The following is a 24,335-nucleotide window of genomic DNA, read 5'->3' as shown; positions in this document are numbered from 1 at the left end:
TAACCCTAAAGCAAATAATCTAACACATACATTGTACTGAAATATATTCTAAAAAATAAAACAAAATAATAACATATCAAAAACAAATAAAATAAAATAACAACACATAGAATAAAAATGTAACTGCTTTTTGAGCTATTGGGAATGTCACTCTACTGATAATTAGCACTTTTACACTATTGGGAAATAAAACAATTACAGCATTTTCTAAATGATTATTTTATTTCTTGTTTATTTTATTGTTTATTGATTATTACAATTAGAATTTATTTTATTTTATTATTCTAATAATAGTATTATTCTTTTCAACTCCAGTTGAAGATGCTCTACGCACGCCCTAAAGCGCATGCGTGACAGTTAAAACCCATCTTTGTAGTTCAGAAAGTGAGTCTGGCTCATTAGCTCGATTGACACCTCACCTGTCAGAAAACGCCAAAATAAAGCGAAGTTATTATGTAAGTTTGAATTTAACCAACACGGTCTAATTATTCAAGTTATATTGTTCAATCAATGCTGTTAATCTTAAATTTAATCGAAAAGTGTCATTAATTAAAAGTTCGTCGAAAACAAGTTAGCTAAATTTGCTATACTTGTAATAGCTAGCTAAGCTAACGTTAGCTAAACAAAGCTAGCTAACGTTGCTGTTAAAGAGTTATTTTGTGATAGACTCCCTTATTTTAGTTTAGTAATAGTTACTTGTTTAGAGTGATCTATTTTAGGTTTTCATTAAGAAAAATAATGATTAAGAATTTAATATTTTCCTAAAAATATACTAATTTATGATTGAATTGTGGTTTTTATTATATTAACAGGTGTGAAAACGACAGTTGTTTTCCAGCTCAGGCTTTCTCTGCTGTCAGATTTAAAGCTCTGGATTATGTGTTTGAGGTGAGGTTGTGACTTGTTAATTTTTCCGCAGAGTGTTATCATTAAACCCCAAGGATAAGCTGTCCTGCCTCCCTCTTATATCTTTATTTCAGACCACCACCAGTCTAAAAGTAATGATGAACCTACTGGCACTGCCAGCACCTTACTACACTGATACCAGTGACCTGTACCCACACAGTGGAAAACTACCTGAAGTCACCTACAGGACACCGTGGATCAGAGGTATTCAAGTGGTCCGACCACAGAAATAATTGGTCTGTTGGTCCAGCAAAGGTCAAAGAACCACCATATTTACTGGTTTTGCCATGTTTTATGTTTCAGCAAGGGGTTTTATTTTTAATTTTAACACAGTATATAGCCCAAGATCTCTACCTTGGTCCATTGTGCACCAACTGCATCATTTGTGGGAGAAGGAAATTAAAGTGAATGGACTTTTGGACTGGGACCCATCAGTTAGGAACTACTCAGGTTTTAGTCTCTCTAAAACTAGTTTCTCTAAAAGCTATTTTCACAGCTTTTCTGCAAATTATTCATCACTCTTTGGCAGATAGCTAACATAGTTCAGTAAAGTCCTACTGAAATGTAGTACATAAACACTTATTGGTATCAAACTACCCTGGGGTTTTTAATTGTTTTGTATTATTATAGGAAAGGTGATCTCCACCTGCAAACTCTTTGTCAGTGGTTCTGTGCTTGAAGACCTGGGCCAGAAACAAGAAGTTATTCCACCAGAAAGGTTAAAAACAGTTTCACTATGTATCAATTTACCCTTCTTATCTTTTATTGTTTGAGTTGTACTTGCTGAGCAGTTCAAGATGAATAGTTTTGATTAAAAGTTTTGTTACATTCCAGATTTACAGTGACTCTGAGTGAGGTGAACTTGGACATGATTCCCAGCTCTAATCCTGACTCACTGAAGGATCTAGACCAGGATGAGTATGTCTGCCTTTTAAAAGAGTCACAGATAAATAATCCATGTCAGGAATCATTTTTCAAGTGGACAACTGACCAGATGAAACATGAAAATGAGGACAAAGGTAATTCAACATCTGTCAGCTATTTAATTTCATCGTTCCCTCGTGCAGTGGATTGTCTATTCTCACTGATCGTCTCTCCTCTGTCACAGATCTCTTCCTGCCAGAGGAGCTCATGGCTGTTGATTACCTGCCACACTTTAAGAGGCATTTACCCACACTGAAAGCCAAACTGTCCCGTCTGAGGACGCTTCCTGTGGCTGACCCTCTGCTGAGCTCAACAGGAGATGTTATCACTGAAGACGGCATATTCAGGTGTATATGTTCATCCTGACATGTGTTTCATAGTTATGTGATGAAGAGGTTGTTGCACCTTAAAATTACCAACAAGTATTAGCATCAAAATATAGTTTAAGTACCAAAAGTAAGTAGTGGTCATTATGCAGAACGCTCCAGAAATGTTGCAGCATAATACTGGTAATATTTATGATAAACATAGTGGGTTAGTGACTAAATGTGTTTTCCCCTGAGGATCAATCAAGTTTTATCTTAATCTTTCATCATAATTTATTTGTTGATCTGAATCTGCAATTTAACTAAAGGTATCAAATAAATGTAGTGGAGTAAAAAGTACTTCTACTGTTGGAGTATGAAGTAGCAGAAAATGTAAATACTCAAAGTACCAGTGCATCAAAATTGTACTTGAGTAGATTAACTAAGTTACTTTCCACTGCTGCTTTTCAGGCACTACGCGTCTTATGAAAAACCTCCTGATGTGTGCACCAGCGACATTCAGTCAAGTTCACACATTCACGAGGAGTTTGGTAAAGAGTCACTGATGAAAGACAAGGTAACTAGTAATAAAAATGACAAATTCAATGTAGGAATTCTTGTGTAGGAAGACTTTAAAATTGAAAACTTTTTTTCTGTGTAGTATCTGTTGTTGCCGGTTACCATGGACACGCTGAGTCTGAGCCAAGCAAACTGCTCCGCCTTATCAAACATCTGTACTCACATGGATGTTGCTCCTGAACAGCTTGATGAGGAGCCTCCAGTCCTGGATATGCTTCATAAATGTAATGATCAATATATAACTTACATAAGATAAGTACAGTTGCACAGTAGGTCAGAAAGTTAACCTGATATACTAGAGTCACATTTCTCTCAGCTTCACAGGTGTCAGTGTCAGTGGACATTTCCCATTATGAAGCACCAGAAGAGGCCAGTAAAGAATGCAGCATGGATGGAGGCCTGATGGAGTCAGAGCTGACAGGTAAGAGTTACAGAGAGAAAACATAAAGAACAACATGTTAGTTTATCATGTTTGGACAGAAATCTTTTATACAGCAGCTGGTTTATATAAATCTACCACTTAATACTCATCAGATGTGGTGGAAGACATACTCAAACAATTTACTTCTTCAGTAAAGTAGAAATACCACACTATTAAAATACTCAGTTTCTCAAGTCCTGCATTCAACATTTTACTTAACTTTACTTGAGTAAAAGTATGAAAGTATTACCAACAAATGTACTTAAAATATCAAAATTAATGGTACTCATAGACAGACTGGCCCTGTCAGTGTTATGTTATCGGATCATTATTATTTATGTATAAACATGGTCAGGCAGATTACACTTTATCAGGATTTAGTAATCAGATTACAAAAAAATAACTATAATCATCTTAGATTACATTGGGGAAAAAAATGTAGTTATCTAACAGTAACATTGCCAAGGATTACTTGATTAGATAATTAGTGCATTTATAAAACTGATAGACACTGTTGTCTTTTAGAATATATACAAATAAGGAAATAAACACAACAGAAAGAAAAAAAGATAAAGCACCGAATCGAGACACCCAAAACAAAATTGAAGGATCCTACATTTAAGAATCTGCAAATGGCATTACACTGTTATCTTCTCCAGATATTGAATGGCTTCAAATAAATTCACCTGCTCATTTCTAATATATCTGATCCTTTTTTTGTGATGTTTAAAAAGAAAAAGGAATATTCATGTAACTCACATTTTTGTTGCTGTGTCAATTTATTTAATATAAGGTACACAGTTTTCAATGTTCAGTTTTGTAGGAATTCAGAAATATTCAGATTAAATTTTTTTTTGTAATTCAATGGATTACAAGTACTAATTATAAAAATTGCCGTGTAATTTGTATTCAGTAACTGACTACATTGAATATGTGCTTACATTTTGTAATGGTTGAGGTGAAGCTATTTCATCGCTTTCTACACCGTTTGATAGTTTAATCTATAATATTAGATCATATTTGATAAATTCGTCAAACATGTCCATACATGTCTAAATTAGATCTTAATCTGAAAAGTAACTATAAGTGTTAAATAAATCTACTAAAAAAACATAATGTTTCCCTCTGAAATGAAGTGGATTAGAAGTATGAAGTGGTATAAAATACAAATATTTAAGTAAAGAACACATACTCAAAATTGGACCTCTGTAAATGTACTTTTTCCTCCACTGCCCACTGATGCATCCGAATGTGGCTGAAAGACGAACCAACTGCAGCTACAACTCTTTTTCATAAGTATTTATCAGCTGCTGCTGTAAACCTGTGATTAAACTTAATCTTCCTTTAAGGACGACTGACGCTTCTGACTGAAATGGAGCTGGACGTGACTTTGACTGCGACTCCCAAGATAAGTCAAACCCAAATCTGTGTCTCTACATGTGACCTCCAAGAAGAAGAGATGTCGGAGCTCTGCAGACAGTAAGTGACAACATGTGGTTAAACAAGTCACAATTTATTTTCACTGAACTTACAAATAAAGAGCTAATTACCAAGTTAATGAAGAAAACTAAAATAGCTGATAGTTAACATGGTCTCAGTTTAAATGCCAAACTCTCCTGTCACACATACAGAGGATAAATCAATAAATAAGTATGTAGAAAAGCTCTTGTAACTTATCTGATCATCATGTAGATCTTTGGTGTCGGCCAAAGCTCAGGAAGAGATGGAGGCAGCACTTTGGATGGCGGAGAAGCATCCAAACTTTGTGGTGGGCTTTCTGTTGGCAGGTACATGTTAAGTTTTACAGATTTATTGTTCAGTGTTTTCATGATGTTGAATCAGAGCTTATAAGATTAAAATTTCACAAATAGCAGCATGTTCAAAATTCAAGTTTACTTTATTTGTCCCTAGGGAAATTTGTCTTGGACATAAAAAATATGTAAATGAATAAACATTTGTGGAGAGCCTGCTCCCTCACCCCCATCACTTTCATTGCTGTGTGGACTTGACTGATAAATTACCAAACCAAGCTGAGATATTGCAATTTAAGATACTATCCTAGCATGATGATATAATATCATTACCCTCTGTCCAGCCCCAAACACCATGAGTGCAAAAAGTAAAGTTGCTGTTAGATCCTAGTGCAGATACAGTACAGAATTCACATGGAAAATCCATGTTATATTGCTTTTACCTCAGTCTTGAAGGGCTGTTACAAGCGTATCAAACCACCAGATGTCATCTTTTTTCAGCACAAACAAAAAGAAAGCTCCAAAGCCTCACAAAGTTTCATCTGAGTTTTTAGATTTTGACGAGACTTTAAGTCAGGACATCTCAGCTCCTGCTGCAGTGCAACCCTGAGAAGTAGATAGTCATTTGAAGAAGATAGTTTGCTGGTGCATTATTTATTCACAGTATCAGCAAACCTTATTTTTAAACACTTTATTGTGAAATGTGTTAATTAATCACAAAATTTTGACAAATGTGAAGTGCTGTTGTAGAATTGAGTCTTTACAAGTTTAATGTGGTTACTGAATCTCTAATCTTGACAGTTATAGAGACCTACAATACAAATAAATCTACAAATGATGTCATTAAATATTTAATCTGCTGTATTGTCTCACAGAGCCACATATATATGAAGCAGCCGTTGACTTCCAGCCGCTGTCTGAAGCCTGTAAAGTCATGAAGTTGGAGGATCAAAGCTTCGTCTGCAGTGGTGACAAACTGCAGTTACAGGTGGAGACAGGAGCTCCACAGGTGTACTTGTGCAGCAGTCTTGAGTTCACAGAGAGCCTGAGGTGCGAGTCTCCTTCAACCAATGAGGAAAAGATGGAGGATTTCAAAAAACTGTCACTTGAACATGTGGAGAGTGAGTAGGTATTTATTTTATTAGGTTTATTAGAAGATTAGAATGAATGTGGCAGCAGATTTCTGACATCATCCTCTGGTTTCAGTCCCACTCAGATCCATCCTGAAGAACCCCACAAACAAAACTCAGTTACCTCTCTTGAAGAAATCTGAAATTGCTGCTTTTCATGCTGAAGCTCTTGCAGACGACGCCCATCTTCAAAACGAAACAGCTGCTGTTATGTCTCAGAACGCCTTCCTGATGCACACCGTCAACACAGACAATAAGGAAGTAAAATCTACACCCAACATTAGAGATCAAGTTTCAGACAAGAGGTTTTCAGAAGTTGCAGCCATGTTTTCTGCACGCAAGAACGTCCTCAACAAGGGTAGAGATGACTACAAGGTGGAGCAGAGAGCGGCGTCCCTCAGAGACTATCCCAGAGGTCCACTGGTTAAGAGACGTCCACCAGAGAAGGACTTGGATCCTCTGTCCACCTTCATGTTACTGAGATCTCAGCAGACTGCTCCAGTCACCGCAACACCTCAGAGCTCAACTCCAGGTACGCTGTGATAATGCGGATGAAATGAAAACGCAGATGATGCATTTATTAAGTGTATCTCCGTAAAAAAAAAAGCCTCAATATAATTTGCAACTGTACATTTTTCTCCTGGTAACTTTGATGTTTTTAGTTTGTATGCTTGCTACAAAAAATATATGAATTATAGGTTAGTAGTAGGTCGGTAAAAAAAATGATCAACATTAGCTGGACATACTGATATCAAAACCACATAGTGAAATTGATGATTTTCAGTTTAAGCCTTTATGGTACTAATAAGTCTTTGGAAACATTTTATTTTTCTATTTTGTTAAGATTTTCATATATATATTTTTGAGGGCAAAATATCTTTTTGGTCCTTTTTTAGGCAACAGAAATGTGCATTGAGGTTATGATTTAGTTTTTAAACTTTGGCTCCATCTAGTGGTCATATTAAGAATGTGCCCACCAATGTTTTTTTTTTTTTTTTTTTTTTTAATGTGACTATAAAAGTCCCCACATAGTACTTGACATTATTTATGTACGTGGTTTTAAATGTTTTATTTTTATTGCTGAACAAAATTATAAATAACACAGAGCCAAAGCAATTTGTCAATCAATCAAGTTTAAGTTAATACAAATTTTGATAAATGATTAGTTGTTACAATTTTTTAAGATAAAATCTCTGTTTTGGGCTTTTCAAATGTTAACGTTCAAAGTTCTTTTTAAGTCTATAGTAAAACTGAATATATTTGGGTTTTGTACTGTTGGTAGGACAAAAGACGACATCTGAAAGGGACAGTTCACCCCGAAATCAAAAATACATATTTTTCCTCTTACCTGTAGTGCTATTATTTATCAATGAGTTGCTGAGCGTTGGAGATATCAGCTGTACAGATGTCTGCTTTCTCTTAAATATAACAGAACTAGATGGCACTCGGCTTGTGGTGCTCAAAGCACCCAAAAAACTCAACAGCAATGTCTCTTTCCAGAAATCATGACGCGGTTACTCAAGATAATCCACAGACCTTGTTGTGAGCAGTGTCATGTAGGAACTATTTTCTCTCTATGGATCTACACCTGCCAACTGTATCATTGTGCAGAAGGAAGCATGCATCTACTCATGGACAAGAGGCTTGTACTTGTGACATCGTGAATTGTACACATTAATGGCTCGGCTGAACTGTGACAGTAGGTAGCTCAGTGGTGCAAGGTGAGCTAGGAGTAGATGCATGGTTCCTTCTGCGCGATGATACTGTTGTTTGTTGTTGTTTTTTGGGTGCTTTGTGCACCGCAAACCGAGTGCCATCTCGTTAGAACTGTCCCTTCAATTGATTATGTAACTAATCATTAGTTAAAGTGTTAAACATACTAGCATCCCCCTTACATGACTGAATTATCATGAACTTATTAAATGAAATTCAGCAGTCAGGAAGGTGGCTCCAAAATGCTAACCTTTTTTTGTTTCAAGTTCAAGATACCTCATTTGAATACATAGCTTACTCTACTCATGATCTAAAGATACATTCATGCTGCACACTTTAACCTCATCCCCTTTTTATCAGAACCAAATGTGGACCAACAAACGCCTCCATCCCAGCATCATCAGCCTCCTCCAGAGAAGATACAAAGATCAGATCAGAGGCCAAAATATATAAGCGGTGCTGTGTCTGGAAATGCTACCAGAGAGCAGAAAGCAGCTTTTCAGTCGATGGGTCAACCTGTCTGTCAGTCCATCCCTCAGGACAGCAGAGTCGTACAGGTCCAAGCTACTGGTATGACACTTTCACGCTACCTTCAGTGAAAATATACAAAACCATGTGTCTTAAATTGTCCTTTGTGGAGAAGAGCATGGTTCAGATGGTTTAGAAGTTTGTTATTTTATCCCCTGGTGTTCTCGCTCACTGCAGACAGCCAGCAGCGCGCCCACTGTGAGCTACTGGCCTTCGCTCAGCCTCGTTTAAACTCTGCCAGACAGCTGGGGCTCCACTTCCCGGCATGGGGAGACTTCAGCTGCCTGGCCCCGGACCAAACACACTTCCTCCTCAAACAGCAGGAGAAGGCACTCTGCAGGACACAGAACGAAGAGCAGATCAGAGGTACAGAATAACATTTCATAATCCAAAAAAACACATTCATTGTAGAACTAAGATATTAATTTAATAAATCTGTGTTAGAAAAGGCGTAAAGTCCCACTGCTGGCTTGTGTTGTATACAGATCAGGAGCTGCTTTTCAACCAGGCCGCTCTGATTCATGTGCTGGTGACATTCAAGGAGCTGCTGCTGAAGTGTGACCTCAGCACTGCTTTGGGTCAGTATAAACTTTTTTCAATTGAGTGATGTCCACTGCAGATTATTTTAACAAACTATTTCTGACTCTCTCTTTTAACCATAACTCACCATCACTCATGATATGAAGCTGAATGAAAATGAAGGGTTTTCAGGGCCTTTACACTTGTAAGGATGTTCATATTTGTGTGTGTTTAAACAAGTTCCCAACCCTAACTGTAGCATGGTGTATATACAATATTGTGATGTTTCGGTCATTATTGTCTCCTCCTGCACTAAAGACTACCTGACTAAGGCAGCTGAGGCGTGTGCAGAGCAAAGTCTGAAGCAGCTGGTGAAGAGGATGCAGATCATCTTCCACCTCAGTCAAAAGAACCAGGAGTCCAACTTCAAACTGCAGGAGCTGCTGCAGCTGCTGGCTGCATGGCTGCACAGCAGGACAGGACAGAGCACTGCGGAGAAAGTCAGTTTCACAAACATCCATCACATTTCAATGTTTAACTGTGAAACACTGAGACCCTGGTTGATTTTTTCTTTCTGTAGATTCTTGTCATAATATCAGTCGACTCTGATGACATCAGCTCTTTAATCATCAGCAGCTTGAGCCAAGTGACTGGTGAGCAACTCTTAGAAGAAAAGAAAAGTTTCACTAATCAGCTACAACAGCACTACTAATAAACTAAATGCAACTGTGGGAACAAGTGTTGTGGCTACAAATAAACGTTTGTTAAGGAATCCAGTCAACTGATTTACATCAAATAAACACATGATCACATACGTGTCACAAAGTATGTTTGCTTCATTGTCGTCTCAGGTGCTGCTGTTACTGTGATTTGTCCTGAGGAGGACAAGAAAAAACTGAATGGTGCCAGTGTGGTCAGCAGGTAAAAATGAACAGTTGGTTTTATCAGTATTTAAAAATGTACATAGGACAAAACCAAAAATGGCGTGTGCCAAAAAATATTTAATATATATATAATATATAATTTCTGCAATCAGGCGCCCACCTCACCATCTGCGTCGCCAATTTCCTGTCTCCAAAATGTTCGTAAGCATGGGTCAAAGTTTCCCCAATTAAGTCTGTTTTTATAGATCACAACTTCTGCATGGGATGTGGCGTACCCCTCTTTCAGGCCTCGTTTTGTGCGCATGCAATGTTCATAAATGAGACCCCAGGTTATTTAAACTGGGAAAAAGGCTAAATAGAGCAGTTTATGTTAAAAAGAAAAAAAAAAGTGTTTTTCAGACAAGGCTCATCGTTGAGGGGTTGCTAACTTAGCTGGCCAATGCAAAAACGTGAATGGCTCTGTCTATAGTCAGCGTTTGGTCCGTCTGTTCTGGGCTTCTGTAGAAACATGGTGGTACAACATGGCAGACTCAGTGGATGAGGACCAGCTCCCTATGTAGATATAAACAGCTCATTCTAAGGCAATGACAACATGCTGGTTCTTATTGTCAAGAGCATTTAAAATTAAAAAACAGAAAACATACTGAATATAAAATACTTAAGTCCTGCCAGTATATTCCCCTAAATCCTACACACTGGACCTTTAATACCATGGTACTAATATGACATATACAGCAAATAATTAAAGTACTTTTTAGTTTGAGGTTGTTTTTTAAGAACAAGTAAAATCAAGTCATTCCTCATCTCATTCCTACTCTGTGATTAAGTAACAAGGGTGTTTTGATTTATGGGACTAAATGGTGATTGTTTTGCTGTGTTAAAGGAAATACTTCAAGCTGCTGTGTTATGTTGAACACATTGTTTTCTCACTCCCATCCTGTTCCGCCAGCGTGTGCGACAGTGTGTGTGTGGTGGTGTATGAGCAGCACATAGGGCCCGACTTCCCCTGGAGCTGTTTCTCTATGGTGGTGGAGTACAACCATCCAGGCCAGTCACCGTGGGCCACCATCTGCCTAGAGAGGAGTATAAATCATCTCACCTTCAACACCATCATCACTCACACTGGTCAGCTGCCACCAAATACACATTACTCACACAGTTGTTCAGTTATGTGTTGTTTGAATTTTTTTTTCTGTTAATGTGTTTTTCTCAAAAGAGGAGGAAAAAGCTCTGTGGTGCCTGGAGGACAATGTTCCATATGTGTTGTTTGTGACAGAGGGACTTCTCAACTGTCCACTGCTGCTACAGACACTCGAGTCAGGGTAACTTTTTTCCCCCCACTCATCCAGTCAGTCATATTAAATGATATCCAGCTAGTAACAATGATACATACCTGAAGTTCCATTACACTGCCACATTGAGACAATACTAATTAGACATGATATTACCAAAAATCAATAGTCTGATAATTTTACGATTCATAAAATGGTTTGGTATTTTTTTACTTACATCATTAGTCCATGGCAACCACAAACCTGCACCATAATCTACATTTTATATGATCCACTGGAAGATTATGCTCTCAGAGGTTGAAATACCACATGCATCTTCACAATAGTGTATGTAAAATTTGAGCTGTGCATGCAATTCTTAGCTCTACATGCAGTGGGGCATGTAACTTGGTACAACTGGCAAGTTTCACACATCAACCGTAGACTCATGCAACTGACACTTCGCAGTCAATTTATTGTCTCAACTTTAGTGGTTATACTACTGTATCTCTATTATCATTTCTCATCATATCATTTAGAGAATACATCTCTCCAACACTATTTTTACAGCAGACTTTTGAAAATTTGTGTTTCTACCATACTTGCCAGTGATAAGTTATCATTTAAATACCATATTGTGTGTTGTTTTAAAGGTTTAATATAACTGTGCTGGAGAGGAGCCACCATCCATCCCTGCAGATGCTTGGAGGGACCGATCACTACGCTGTGATCACAGTGGACGAAAGCACCGCTATCCTCATTCAGGTACAAGGGGCAGAGATACATACTGCATCCTTCAGTGCACGCATGCACACACACACAATAATCCATTATGATGCTGAATTTGTTCCTTGTTTTATCTCCCTCTACTGAGCTTATTGGGTATTGCATGAAAATGCTGAAAAACAAAATTTCCACCTTGAAAGCAACAACTAATACTTTAATTCTTCAACTGTGTGTGTGTGTGTGTGTGTGTGTAGGAGGAGGATGAGCTGTGTCAGGAGCGAGCCAGTGAGAGAGTAGTGATGAGGCTGACTGCTCTCTCGCTGCAATATAACTGCTGCTGGCTCATCCTGCACTGCAGAGACAGCCAGGGAGGAGGGTCAGTGTCCACACACATACATATGTAAATACAGTACACACACATGCATCTTGTACACAAAGGCTCACCGTCACTGCTTCTGTCTGTTGCTGTGTTGGCAGATTTACCAGCGAAGCTTTCAGCAACTTGGTGTTGATTTATTCGTCTCTGGTGCTGTTCGGCATGAAGTCAGAGGATCTAGACGTCAAGGCAGAAAACAAACATGATTTATTTTTCTGCCCTCAACTCAATATGTTCTTTCAACTAAATGTCCTTGCTGTCAAAAAATCTCAAAGTCTGAAAAGTTCACCACATCATTTAAATACAAATAGTTGTCTTCAACCAAGACTTGAATTGCTCTAAACTCCACATGTTATTCTTCTATAATATAACAACAATACAAACCACTTATTCTTCGCTTGTGTTTTTCAGGTGCTGATTGTGTCTGAGGTGATGGAAATAGCCAAATGGATCAGCCAGATCTGCTTCCACAGCCTGATGGCCAGTGAGAAGGATCCTCTCAGCTACCTGGACAGAGATTGGCTTACTGTGATTCCCTCAGAGGTGATCTGTACACAACAAGTTACACAGATTTGTCTGGTTCTTCTTTGGTTTCATGAGCTACTTCAGCCTAACTCATACAGTCTATTTAAAGTGTAAAATGCCTGAAGAAAGGCCTCTGCTGTGGCTCCAATTTGAGCTTTGAATTCTTGTTATTTATAGGTATTATTACTTAACACATATACCTTGCAACTCAACACCATAGATGGCTTTCATTTTTTCCTCCCTCTTCTAATAAGAGTTGTGTGCTGCTGTTGTTTTCTGTCCCTCCAGGAGGAAAAGTGTCTGCTGAAGTTCCCATGCATTAACCCCCTGGTTGGTCAGCGCATGCTGAGGAGAGCACCATCCATCCAGTGGCTTCTGGGGGCCTCTCTGTCTCAGCTGACGGAGCAGCTCCCTGAGGTGCCACATAAAGTCCTCAAGGTGATCACAGATATTTCACTACTTTTACAGCCGAAATACCTGTGACATGGATGCAGTCGATTAAAATAGTCAAAATTATTTTTAGCTCTGCTAAAATAGCAATGTGTTTTTGCATTTCCCAAGTTTTATCAAAGTGTTATCACATAAAAAAAAACTAAGTGGCTTAAAGGGATAGTCCACCCAAAAATGAAAATTCAGCTATTATCTACTCAGCCATATGCCGAAGGAGGCCCTGGTGAAGTTTTAGAGTCTTCACATCTCTTGCGGAGATCGGCGGGGGGAGTGGCTAGCACACCTAATGGCAGATGGCGCCCCAGACTAACGTCCAAGAACACAAAATTGAATTCACAATGTATCTCCATACTGCTCATCCGTAGTGATCCAAGTGTGCTGCAGCCCCGACATAAAAAGTTGTTTCGAAAAACGTCATATGAACTCTGTTTTTAGCCTCACTGTAGCCTGTAGCTCTGACTGCTTCTCTGTGCTCTGCGTTCATGGAGCATAGAGACCAGCAAAAGCGAGACCAGCAAAAGCATGAGCTTTGCTCACCTGTGTTTACATCACGTGACACGTGCAATGCAGGGGGGAGACAGCAGTAACCACAGAGCTAAAAGATAATTTGCACTATGGTCTTTTAGCAAAGGACAGCCCAACATGTCTGAAGACTTTGAAATTGAGGAGGAACAGCATTTCTTTGTTGAGCCGTATTTGTTTGAGCCCGAGTATACGGACGGAACTCAGGCTACTGGACGAAGCAGCCGCCGCACCTCATGAGCCTCAGCCAGCCGCAGAATACCGGAGTCGAGCACTGGAAACCTGGTGGTGTTGTTGCCAACGGATGAGGAAAGTCTTTGCTGCTCAGACTGGGAATTGGCGATGCCTGCACTTGAGAATCTGGACATCAGTACTGACGAGACAGCTGCTCTTCAGAGGACGTGCATCACCGATCACCCTGAGCACGTACACGCAGAGCACAGAGAAGCAGTCAGAGCTACAGGCTACAGTGAGGCTAAAAACAGAGTTCATATGACGTTTTTCGAAACAACTTTTTATGTCGGGGCTGCAGCACACTTGGATCACTACGGATGAGCAGTATGGAGATACTTTGTGGATTCAGTTTTGTGTTCTTGGATGTTAGTCCGGGGCGCCGTCTGCCATTAGGTGTGCTAGCCGCTCCTCCCGCCAATCTCCACAAGGGATGTGAGGACTCTAAAACTTCACCAGGGCCTCCGTCGGCATATGGGTGAGTAGATAATGGCTGAATTTTCATTTTTGTGTGCACTATCTCTTCAAGGAAAACTGAATCTTTTTCAGTGACATTTCAGTACTTAATAGTCCCTGTTCTGTTTCTGTTTTTAGCTGTTCAGTGACACCACGTCCCTGTACACACTGACCACAGACCAGCCAGAGTCTCAGACCATCAACACTGAGACACACCAACAAACCAGTCACCCAAACAGCCCCTGGGTCACCTGGGACCCCGAGCACTTGAACCCACAACCAGAACTGTTCATCAGCCCTCATCCTGAACTATTCTGTGGTGACCAAAACACCAGCTTCCTGTTTGGAGCTGACTGCAGCTTTTGTGAACCAGACCCAGACTCAATGGTGCAGGAGGGCAACACAGATTTCAGACTCGACCTGAGTTCTTCCTTTGGCAGCCCAGAGGTTCACTTCCAGAGGAGCTGGACCAGCAGTGATCCATGGAAAGAGGAGGACAGAGGCACAGGGGAGGTGAAGTTTTCTGGCTGGGGAGGCAGAGCTGGAGCAGCAGGGAGAGTTGTTGGAAGAGTAAACGATGAGTGGACACCGAGGGCTACAAACAAACAAACACACTCGTACATGCCTGGAGTCCTGCTCAACAGTCCTTTCAAGCTGGACTCAACATTCAGTTACAGCCCGATCCTGCAGCAGCCAACCAACAGTCAAATGTCCACATACGCTACAGTCTACAGCGACCCCCAGCATCCAGACAGCCACCATGTTTCCCACAGTCTGAGCCCCCCTACAGAGGTCATGCTGTGGGGTCAAGGTCAAAGCGGCAACAACAGTCTCACCAACAGTGGAGAGACAACAAAGGTTTCAGCCATCTATGGATCCAAATGCTGGATCAGACAAGAAAGGAAGAGGAGGGGCGAGGCTGCAGGTTTGGTGGGAGCAGGTGAGTGATAGTGGCTATAATCAGGTTTCAATCACCCTGTTTTTAAATAAATGCAACAAAGTGGTGTGGGAAGAGACTAAAAATAGCACATAATATAAACATAAATGCCATATTTGCATCATATTTTCCACCACCTGAGGTTTAACCAGCACACTTAACTTACATCATCTTGTCTTCACCCTCTTCTTCTGCAGTTGTTAAATAGCCACAGCAGTTTCACAGTGAGTCATCTCTTAATATTAGCATAACAGTAGTGGATGGAAACAAAAAATAGGCCCCAGTCAGACAGAGCATGTATTGCAGGTTGCAAAATACGAGGTCACTTTTGTTGAAGCCTGACCCGATCAAACAGAGCACTTTTTGCAGCTTGCTGCGTCTTTTTTTTTTTTTTTAACCTAATTACAGAATCACCAGTCCATAGCTTATCTGCTAGTTTGCTGTGACGTAAACTCACAGATCTGTACCTTAAAGGTCCTGTGTAAAGGATTTAGTGGCATCTAGTAGTGAGATTGCAGAACTGAAACTTCTCCTGAGTGCCAGGCGTGTAGAAGAACTACAGTGGCTGACGTAAAAACGCAAAAACACAAATGACTCTATCTAGAGCCACTGTTTGGTTTGTCTGTTTTGGACTACTGTAGAAACAACATGGCAGATTCCATGGAAGAGAACTTGGTTCATATGTAGATATAGCAGCTCGTTCTAAGGTAAAGAAAGCACGATTCTTAGTTCAAGGTGATGATAAAGTAATTTAAAATATTATGTTCTATTTTTGCCAGTAGATGCCCCTAAATCCTAAACAATGGACCTTTATGATCTGCCTAAAATATGGACAGGCAGAGGGCACTTGGGCAGAGATCTATGTGGATACATGAGACCCTCATAAGGAGGAGAAATTACAGAGTACCAATGTCTGGTCTGCGAGTTTTACCTGGATGAATGCCAGTTTAAGGCTTATTTTAAGACGAGTCAAGGACAGTGTGACGATCTTCTGCCAATCATTGGGCCTAACTGCAGTTAGTAAAAGATTAGAACGTATATGAGGCTACAGTTTTCTCAAAAATTTCTTGCGGCTTGCGTAGGGCGACAATGGAAGTGAGTTAACATTAGCTTAACTACCACTTGTCATCACTGCCAGATGAGGCCTGATTTTCAATACATCTAATTGAACAATGGATAACAATAATAACCGCTTTTCTGCTCTGAGTTTAAGTTGTCAACTTGAGGCGTTCGAGTTTTCCTGCAAAAACACGAGGCTCATGAGCTGTAAAACGGAAGGCACTTAGCACAAACAGCGAGCAAAACGCTTCACTCTCATTGGAAACAATTTAAAAACACTCTGGGGCCTTAAATTGCAATTTTCTTTTGCCTTTTTTTTTTTTTTTTTTTAAACTTTTTCACTACATTTGGATGAAACGTCTTATGTCTGTTTTTGATTCTTTCTTCTTTTTTTTTAACTTTAATGGTAATAAACAGATTTTTTTGTGTTAATGTTGCAGTGTTGACGCCACTGAAGAGGGGGAGATTAAGCTATGAGAAGGTGCCCGGCAGAACTGATGGACAGACGAGGCTGAAATTATTTTAGGCATGAGTGGTTTGTTCCTGTGGCTTGTTTGTAAAGACAAGAATGATTTGTTGAGTTAAAGTTATTTATTGCATAATTCAACTTCTGCTTCTGAATTTTTATCCTGATGAATTAATGTATGTTTGCCATGTTAATCTGCTAAAAGGTTTCTATTTTAGGTTTATTTTTTAGATAAAATGTCAACAGTGCTCTTGTTCATTCCTGTTTTTTTTGCTGTTAAAAAAAAACAGTAACATGAAGTAAATGATTTATAAACACTAATCTACTATCAGTTTGTTTTGTAAAATATAGTGTTACAGTATAGTATGACTTGTTTTAAGATTTTAACTTTGTATTGCACAGCAGAAATGGTACTGATTCATTTATTAAATTAAAATTGCAACACTTGTTAAATATTTTACATATTATTTTAGTGTTCTGCACCTTGTAACTCCTCCTGCAAAGCATTCATAACTGGATGCTGATTTATAAACAGATAATTAATGCCGATTTGTTATCTTAGAAAATGTGTTTTTAGGTAAGATTGTAATTGTTGAAAACAGGCACATTAACACCTTACAACTACATTATAGTGCATTTTAATAATTTGTTTATATAATGCTTCTACATAATATATAAAGGGGTCATTACAGATTATTTTTTTTATAAAATAAGAAATAAGGATTACAACTGTGTGCTCATTTTGCTTTTGTTTTGATTTTTCCTCCGCACTGAGCATGCTCAGTAGAGAAAAACAAATTGTGATTTATGGAATGGGATCGAGGGTCTTTCCCAGCTACACTGATAAAGCCTCTCATTTTAGCAGCTCCAATGGTGGGGCCATTTCTTTTCTTTTTTTTTTTTTTTCATTTAGTGAAGCAATCCCCTTATCATCGTCTCTCAGCATGTGGAGAGAGTGCTTATCTTCACGAGCCAGCAGAGTGAAGCCAGCTCCCTCAGGAATGATCCCCAGACAAAGACAACCCCGGGGGACACCGACTCCAAGCCTCCCTGCCTCCGGACGGCCATATCCAGCACTGGCTGGTCACCATCAATAACCTGCCAGCTTTTTTTTTTTTTTTAAACATCTCTCTTGCTCTATGTGTGTGTCTTCGTGGCCTCTGCCTTCTAACAAGCAGCAGGCAAACAAAGAGACAGACTAAATGTTTTGTTTTTTAATGGCACAGCAACAAAAGCTGTGGGGCAGGACGGTCAAAGGAGTCCCCATATGAAGGCTCGGTAAATAGCAGCAGTAATGGTGCAGTAATTGCCCCTGACTATACTTACAGCTCTGGACTGAATGGGACAGGGGACACATTGTGGGAATTAACAGGCTGTTTGAACCGAAGCCATCCTTTAGATTTGGATCCCACTCTGACTGCAGCTGTAAAGGTCACACCGCTGTTATCTGTTAATCACAGGCAGCAGTTAACTGTGTCACCTGTGTGTTTCCGCTCCTCTGTAAATAAAACGCACAGCCTCAGCAGAGGGGGGGGGAGGGGTCCTGTGACTAAGGTGCACATGTATTTGTTAACACCTGAAGTGATTCAAGATAAGACAAAGGACATTTCCCTGGAGGAAATATCAGCAGAAGCAACACAATAACCAACACTGCAACATGATAATAAGATGAGCTAATGAAAGATGAGGCACCGTGCATCATCATCAGGACAAACAGCATTAAGTAGATAAAAAATAAAACAAAAAGTGATAAAGTGCCCAGTTTATCCTTCCTATAGACAGTGTATGGACACACAGAATGCAGAATTGCAGCTCAATTATACCATGGGTTCATTGTCAGGCCTGTCACAAAAATTACTTTAGGTGAGCAACTAAGAAATAAGAAGTAATTGTGGTTATTTTAAGACTGTTTTATGCCACTAATAAAGCCATTATATAATGGCACAAGACTGCAAGTACATGCTTTTTAAAGAGCAGTGAACTTTCAATTTTTAAGACTATTTATACGTTCGAACTGAAATAGACAAAAAAACTAAAATATCCTGAACAAATAAATGTGTGTGTGTTTGTGTGTGTGTGTCTGTGTGAGGAGGAGCACTACCCACAGTGAACGTGACAGAGAGCAGACAAGAGGGCAGCCAAACATGTCTCAACCTACTTTTCTTTTTCAGCACAGGCACTTGAAAAAAACTGCGTTTAAGTCTTAGAATCGTAGGGAAAACCTTACTGCTTATTCTGACATGTTGGCTTAAATGTTGGTGATGTTCTTCCATAAACAAATGCATATAAACACAAGGGAAATATTATACAGTATATGACCTTGATAATTTATGCGGACTTCGAAATATCGATTGTAATTATCATGACAGGCATATTCAACGTATTTATTTACTTTAAAAAACAATATGAAGTCATGGTATTTTGACCTACCACAAGTCTTATGAATAAATCTGCTGGCAGAACGTAATTTAATTAACTGTTAATTGGTTTACAATCAATGTCACTGCATCTTGCAAGCAAGAAAGGGCAACTCTAAACAAGGGCACACCAAACTAACATCAAAGAACTGGTGTGGACAAAGTCCAACTGTTGCATTGCCTCACGTCACCTCACCCAAAAAAGTTGCACATGAACACACTACAAAGACTACAACCAACAGCCAACTACGACATACATTCAGCGCCTGCATGAGAGGAAATAATTCTCCCTGTCAGCAGGAAGTAGTAGTCTGTATTAGTCATAAAAAAGGAAAACCGTAGACCGACAGGACAGATTCAAAACACCACTTAGCCAGTTAATAACACAAACAATTACGAACCGTTTCTGCTAAAGAGCTTAGTGGTTGACAAAACAAAATCTTACCTAATCTAACACATTTTTTTCGATCTCAATCCTTTTTGACTCAATGTGTCTGTTCACATTCCTTGCTTTTGTTTGTCTTATCATGGAGTGAGCTAAACTACCAGTCAGAGTGATTTCACTCATCTATGGGCTCCGCCGTCTCTGATGACGATTCAACTTGCTGAATCAGCCAAAAAAAAAAAAAAAAGCCAACAAGGGCCGAGGAAGGCCAACAGTGTGAGACACAGCACAGAATCTAGGGCAACAGACACTCACTGACGGCCAACTGTCTGCTTGGTGTGTGAGGGCATTTAAGAGTGACCAGCACTGGGGCACTAAAACCATATTTATTTTATTTATCTAACTTAGGGTACCAACTTTTACTTCTTTACGAAACAACAGTGGCATGTGAAGGGAAAAACACGCACATGTTCACTCTTTTGCTCCCATATATCAGCTCCAAAGCACACATAGTTTACAACAGTCAGCAGAGAATCACATGGAGTTTGACGACCAACTTACTCAACCTACTCTGAAGCTGCATTACCAATTCTGTGCTCAAAAATGTTCTGCACATATCAGCACACAACACAGCAGTAACTTCTGTTATTCAAGGTCCTCACTGCGAGACTTGTCCTCATGAGAATGGCTTTATGAGTCATCTCATTTTGTCTCTCACAGGGTGCTTACGTATCAAAATACTGCTCTTAATTCAACATGATTAACAAGTGGCTACACAGCCTGTCATTCTGCCTTCAGCCCAAACCTGAATTATGGATAAATTACAACACATCAGGTATAATCTTCACCTGGCCTTGTTGGCGTAATGAAAGTTACCACACTGACACTGACCATAGCCTACAGTGAGTGTGTCTGCAGACCCTCAGCCTGCAGTGGAGGCTGGATGGATCCAGAGAGCGGCGGCGCCTGGCCTGCAGGTGCAGCCTCTTGGACGTGCAGCAGGGCCCATGAATGGCCGATTCAGAAAACGGCCCCCATCGGGCCTGTTCTCCAGGCCCAGGGCTAATCCCAGCCCCTAATCGGATTATGTAAATTCCTACTCCACACAGAGACTTTTATGGAAGGCTGCGTCTTTGAAACAACACTTGAAGGGTGTAAAAGGAACAGTGACAATTGGTTAAACTAGACTTGTTTTTTTTATCTGAAGGGAGGTTGAAAGTGGGAGGCAGAGGAGGGGGGAGAGAGAGGAGTGAGGAGTGGTTGGAGAGAGGTGAGTCAGGACGCTGTAATTTATGTGTGGCCCCATGGAATGGCTCAACAAGATTACCATAGTCATAACAAAACCTGTATTGTTCAACTGTCAATCTGGATATGGTATTTTTACCTTTTGTGGCCCAATCAGGCTGAATTCAATAGCGGAGCGGGCAGCGATATCAAGGTCTTTTCCGCGGTGCAGGGGATGGTGGGTTGTCCATGCCTAATGTCAGAGAAACAGAAAGGAACAAGTGTCCACAGCAGTAAGAGAAGGATCAGAGAGATGAACGTCTCAGTTTCACTTCAATAGAAATGTATTTGTCACCTTTAGTGCGAACCTTCAAGGATTAAACCAGCAATGAATCATAAAAGCAGCACGAATAGTCACTTAAAAGGCTGTTGGGGAAAAAAAGACCCAGAATCCCTTCAAATGATACACAGAGACACCTCTAGAAATCATTTAACGTGATGATTTATGGACAATGTAATCATAAAGCCACCTCCATTGGTTCTAAATGATAGAAGGGGAGGGGGTGTTTTAACAATCACCCCTCAGTTAACACCAACCTCACACACAATGCCACAGAGGCTCCACGACAGCACACGTCACACAATAGGGTTCACCCTGCTATAAAATGTGGGATGCGAGCATGCAGCAGTCTTACCCCATCCCTCCCTCCCTCCCTCATACTCTCTCTTTTACTCTCTCCTTCCCTTTCGCTCACAAGGATCTCTCAGTGAGCATGAGAAGACACTGAGAGGACATTCACACCGGACTCCTGGACACTGATGACCTGCAGAGGACGACTCTGCAACTGACATTTCTGCACATTTCGACACACATACAGGTGAGATGTTTATGGTATATTGAAGGATTTTTTCCCCCTTTAGGCCATGTGTGTCCTGTATACACACATAAATAATTAATCGACAAAAGGTTTTATTGTAAAAAGATAATGTGTACTCTTTGCTTGATGCTTAAGGTAAATAAATCATGTGCATTTATGCCAGACTTTGCCTTAAGATAAAATGTTCTTAAATCTGTTCATAATGATAATTTCAGAGGGTTTTTTGTTGTCATAGAACAGCCTTATGTAAACATTCAGTTTAGCACCATATAACCATTTTTAAATCGACAAATTTAAATCGAATACATTTTACGGCAGCAAACATTTTGGAGCTACCAAACCAATCAATTCCTGAGTGGACTTAAAACTATTTACAAAATCTGAGCCTGTTTTGAACTGTAGTGTGTTCACACTGGAAAAAAATGATGATGTGTAGGAGGTATATACAGGAAGGGGCATGCTCACAGTGAGTACACATAGTAATACATTTAGTAATACACCTGCTTTTGTCTAAGGACACAATTGTTCCACAATGCAATGCACAAAGGAAATGGAGGAGTGGCTGGAAAATAAATAAATTGTGATAAAACCCAGAAACACCTAGGAAATCAAAACATAACTATTTAATTCCTGGAAAGACATTATTATTCTTACAATTCACTATAATGTAGCTATAATAGATATTTTAAGTGTTTCAAAATGTGCTGAATTTGTCAACAGTTAAATACCCTCCTATGAAAACATATTTTATATTATTACACCTGTATTTTACTATATTGGCATTCATTATCTGTCTTTACACCAGCCTCTATTTGTTGGTGTCCACAGGAGGAATTTAAGTTGTATCTGTTTACAGCTACATTGTAGTGAGGTTTCAAACCATCCGTTAAAAGTTGATAAACTGCTGATATACTCTAGGCGGGGTTAAAGTGTTACTGATGTCTATATTTAAAGTGAATACCTGGTGCGAGTCAAGCAGCCTCTTGAATATGGAGGAATATCAAGAGTTGTATTTTGCAGAAAAAAGTAACAAACTACAAAATAATTCTGTAAAATGTTTTCATAGGATTTTATGAATGATTTCTATCAATATGGGCCCCCTAATTTAATAAGGGGGCCCATTTCCCTCCGAACATATCCTAATCCTAACCCTTTTGATTAATCAATGTCTATAAAATGTATAGCCAGAGGAGTACCAAAGAGTACAAAACCCATATTTACTTAATTATCATACCAGACAAAGACAAGCATGGATTATTCACGTCAAAGAAGCTGGAACTTTCACGTTTACTTAGTTATTCAGTTGTCAAAATAGTTGCTAAATAATTTTCTGTCAATTGACTAATCAGTAACTCTACTGATCGTTGCAGCTCTACTCAGCACCATGACCAGGAAGGTGTTCACCAACACGAGGGAGCGCTGGCGCCAGCACAACGTCAACACTGCCTTCGCCGAGCTCCGCAAGCTCATCCCCACCCACCCTCCAGAGAAGAAGCTGAGCAAGAATGAGATCCTGCGTCTGGCCATGCGCTACATCAACTTCCTGGTGCAGCTGCTGGAGAGCCAGAGCGGTCAGCCGGCCAGCCACTCCCCCACCGCACTGCTCACCTTTCTCAGAGGGAATATGGAGCAGCTGCACTCCCCTCCGCACCCCTGGGCTATGACCAGCGACACAGAAGTCCCGTCACCTGGATCCAGCTGCGACAGCTCCGAGGCCTGGTAGAAGCACAAAAAATAAACTCTTGAGTGGACCTTCTGACCCTTTCACTGGGTTTAAAAACTGATCTAGTCCTTCCTCAAGACTCTTTTTGTCTCTGCATTTCTCACCCTGTGTGTGACTCATTTCAGTGCAGGAGATGCAATATTGTGTGATAATTGTGGACTCCAAACGTGGTTGAAAATGTGGGCGCAGCCTTCACGCTGATCAGTGTTGAAATATAATTTGCAGGTGAAAATTAATTTGTATTCTGCATGGATGTGTAAAAACCTGGATGTACAATATTCCCCTCATGTCTTCATATTAATATTCCTTGTTGCCGGCCCGCCTGGAACTAATTTAGTTTTGCAGTGACGGGGTGTTTTGCCGATGAGGAAAATGGAGGGGATTAAGGAATTTCTCATTTCAAGCAATAGATCAGCATTTAAATAGATAATGGCTCAGCCAATTCTCCAGACTGCAATCGTCTCAAAATAGCCAAGGGCACTTTTTCTTCATCTTCTTTTTTTCTTTTTCATCGACATGCTGTTTTTTTTTCTCAAGAAGACAAAATCTGGCCTTTATTTTCACTTACCAAGGTTACCTGACTTCAGAAATATCAGTTCTGTGAAACACTTTTCCTGTTTCTCACCCTTTTACACAACAATGTTCAGTATTTGTTGATTACAGATATGTGGTATTTAGGACTGGGCTGAGGAATTTCGGCAAAACTGACAATCCTCTTTCAGTAATTACATTTAAATGTGTTTTTATTTGAGTTTTTGTAAAATACGCATGTCATATAGCCAAAGATTATGAATTGATTGTCTACTGTGAAGAGTGTGCTAATTATCTTCTGATACCTCTTTTTGTAACTTATTTTGGTGTGCTTGTGAATATACAGTATGTTATTTATTTGAACTATTTATTTAATAAATGATTTGTTAATAAAACACCTTCTGAATCTTTTTAATCAAATCACTTAAATCAATCATATGTTTTGCAGGAAACACTTAAGCGCTACCAAACATTGAATTTCCGAGTGGACTCCAAGCT

At 39.7% G+C, this 24,335-nt stretch overlaps 2 protein-coding genes across 2 annotated transcripts; both read left to right on the top strand.

Moving 5' to 3' along the window:
- Positions 1–384: 384 nt before the first annotated feature.
- On the top strand, positions 385–16,979 carry LOC125890683 (protein shortage in chiasmata 1 ortholog). The gene is made up of 28 exons (XM_049579435.1): positions 385–455; positions 813–888; positions 981–1,110; positions 1,537–1,624; positions 1,741–1,925; positions 2,015–2,177; positions 2,607–2,712; positions 2,797–2,938; positions 3,031–3,135; positions 4,485–4,614; positions 4,828–4,922; positions 5,762–6,007; positions 6,093–6,548; positions 8,090–8,299; positions 8,435–8,623; positions 8,743–8,835; positions 9,095–9,276; positions 9,357–9,429; positions 9,628–9,697; positions 10,610–10,785; positions 10,877–10,982; positions 11,585–11,696; positions 11,912–12,033; positions 12,135–12,222; positions 12,445–12,576; positions 12,847–12,996; positions 14,356–15,157; positions 16,654–16,979. Coding segments are annotated over exons 1-28 (4,515 nt in total). The 5' UTR covers positions 385–453; the 3' UTR covers positions 16,740–16,979.
- Positions 16,980–21,413: 4,434 nt separating this feature from the next.
- On the top strand, positions 21,414–23,306 carry tal2 (T-cell acute lymphocytic leukemia 2). The gene is made up of 2 exons (XM_049579438.1): positions 21,414–21,583; positions 22,954–23,306. Exon 2 carries the CDS (start codon positions 22,968–22,970, stop codon positions 23,304–23,306), a length of 339 nt encoding a protein of 112 aa, XP_049435395.1. The 5' UTR covers positions 21,414–21,583; positions 22,954–22,967.
- Positions 23,307–24,335: the final 1,029 nt, after the last annotated feature.

This window comes from Epinephelus fuscoguttatus, linkage group LG6 (assembly GCF_011397635.1).
Source record: "Epinephelus fuscoguttatus linkage group LG6, E.fuscoguttatus.final_Chr_v1".
NCBI lineage: Eukaryota > Metazoa > Chordata > Actinopteri > Perciformes > Serranidae > Epinephelus > Epinephelus fuscoguttatus.
Note: the sequence above shows the minus strand (reverse complement) of the source record. Positions and strands in the feature narration are given on the sequence as shown.

Excerpts from the sequence above, each read along its gene's own strand:
- LOC125890683 (XM_049579435.1), top strand. Across the intron at positions 9,430-9,627 it reads CAGCTTGAGCCAAGTGACTG|GTGCTGCTGTTACTGTGATT; the intron begins GTGAGCAACTCT and ends TTGTCGTCTCAG. Across the intron at positions 10,983-11,584 it reads CTACAGACACTCGAGTCAGG|GTTTAATATAACTGTGCTGG; the intron begins GTAACTTTTTTC and ends GTTGTTTTAAAG.
- tal2 (XM_049579438.1), top strand. The coding sequence starts at position 22,968 with ATGACCAGGAAGGTGTTCACCAACACGAGGGAGCGCTGGCGCCAGCAC.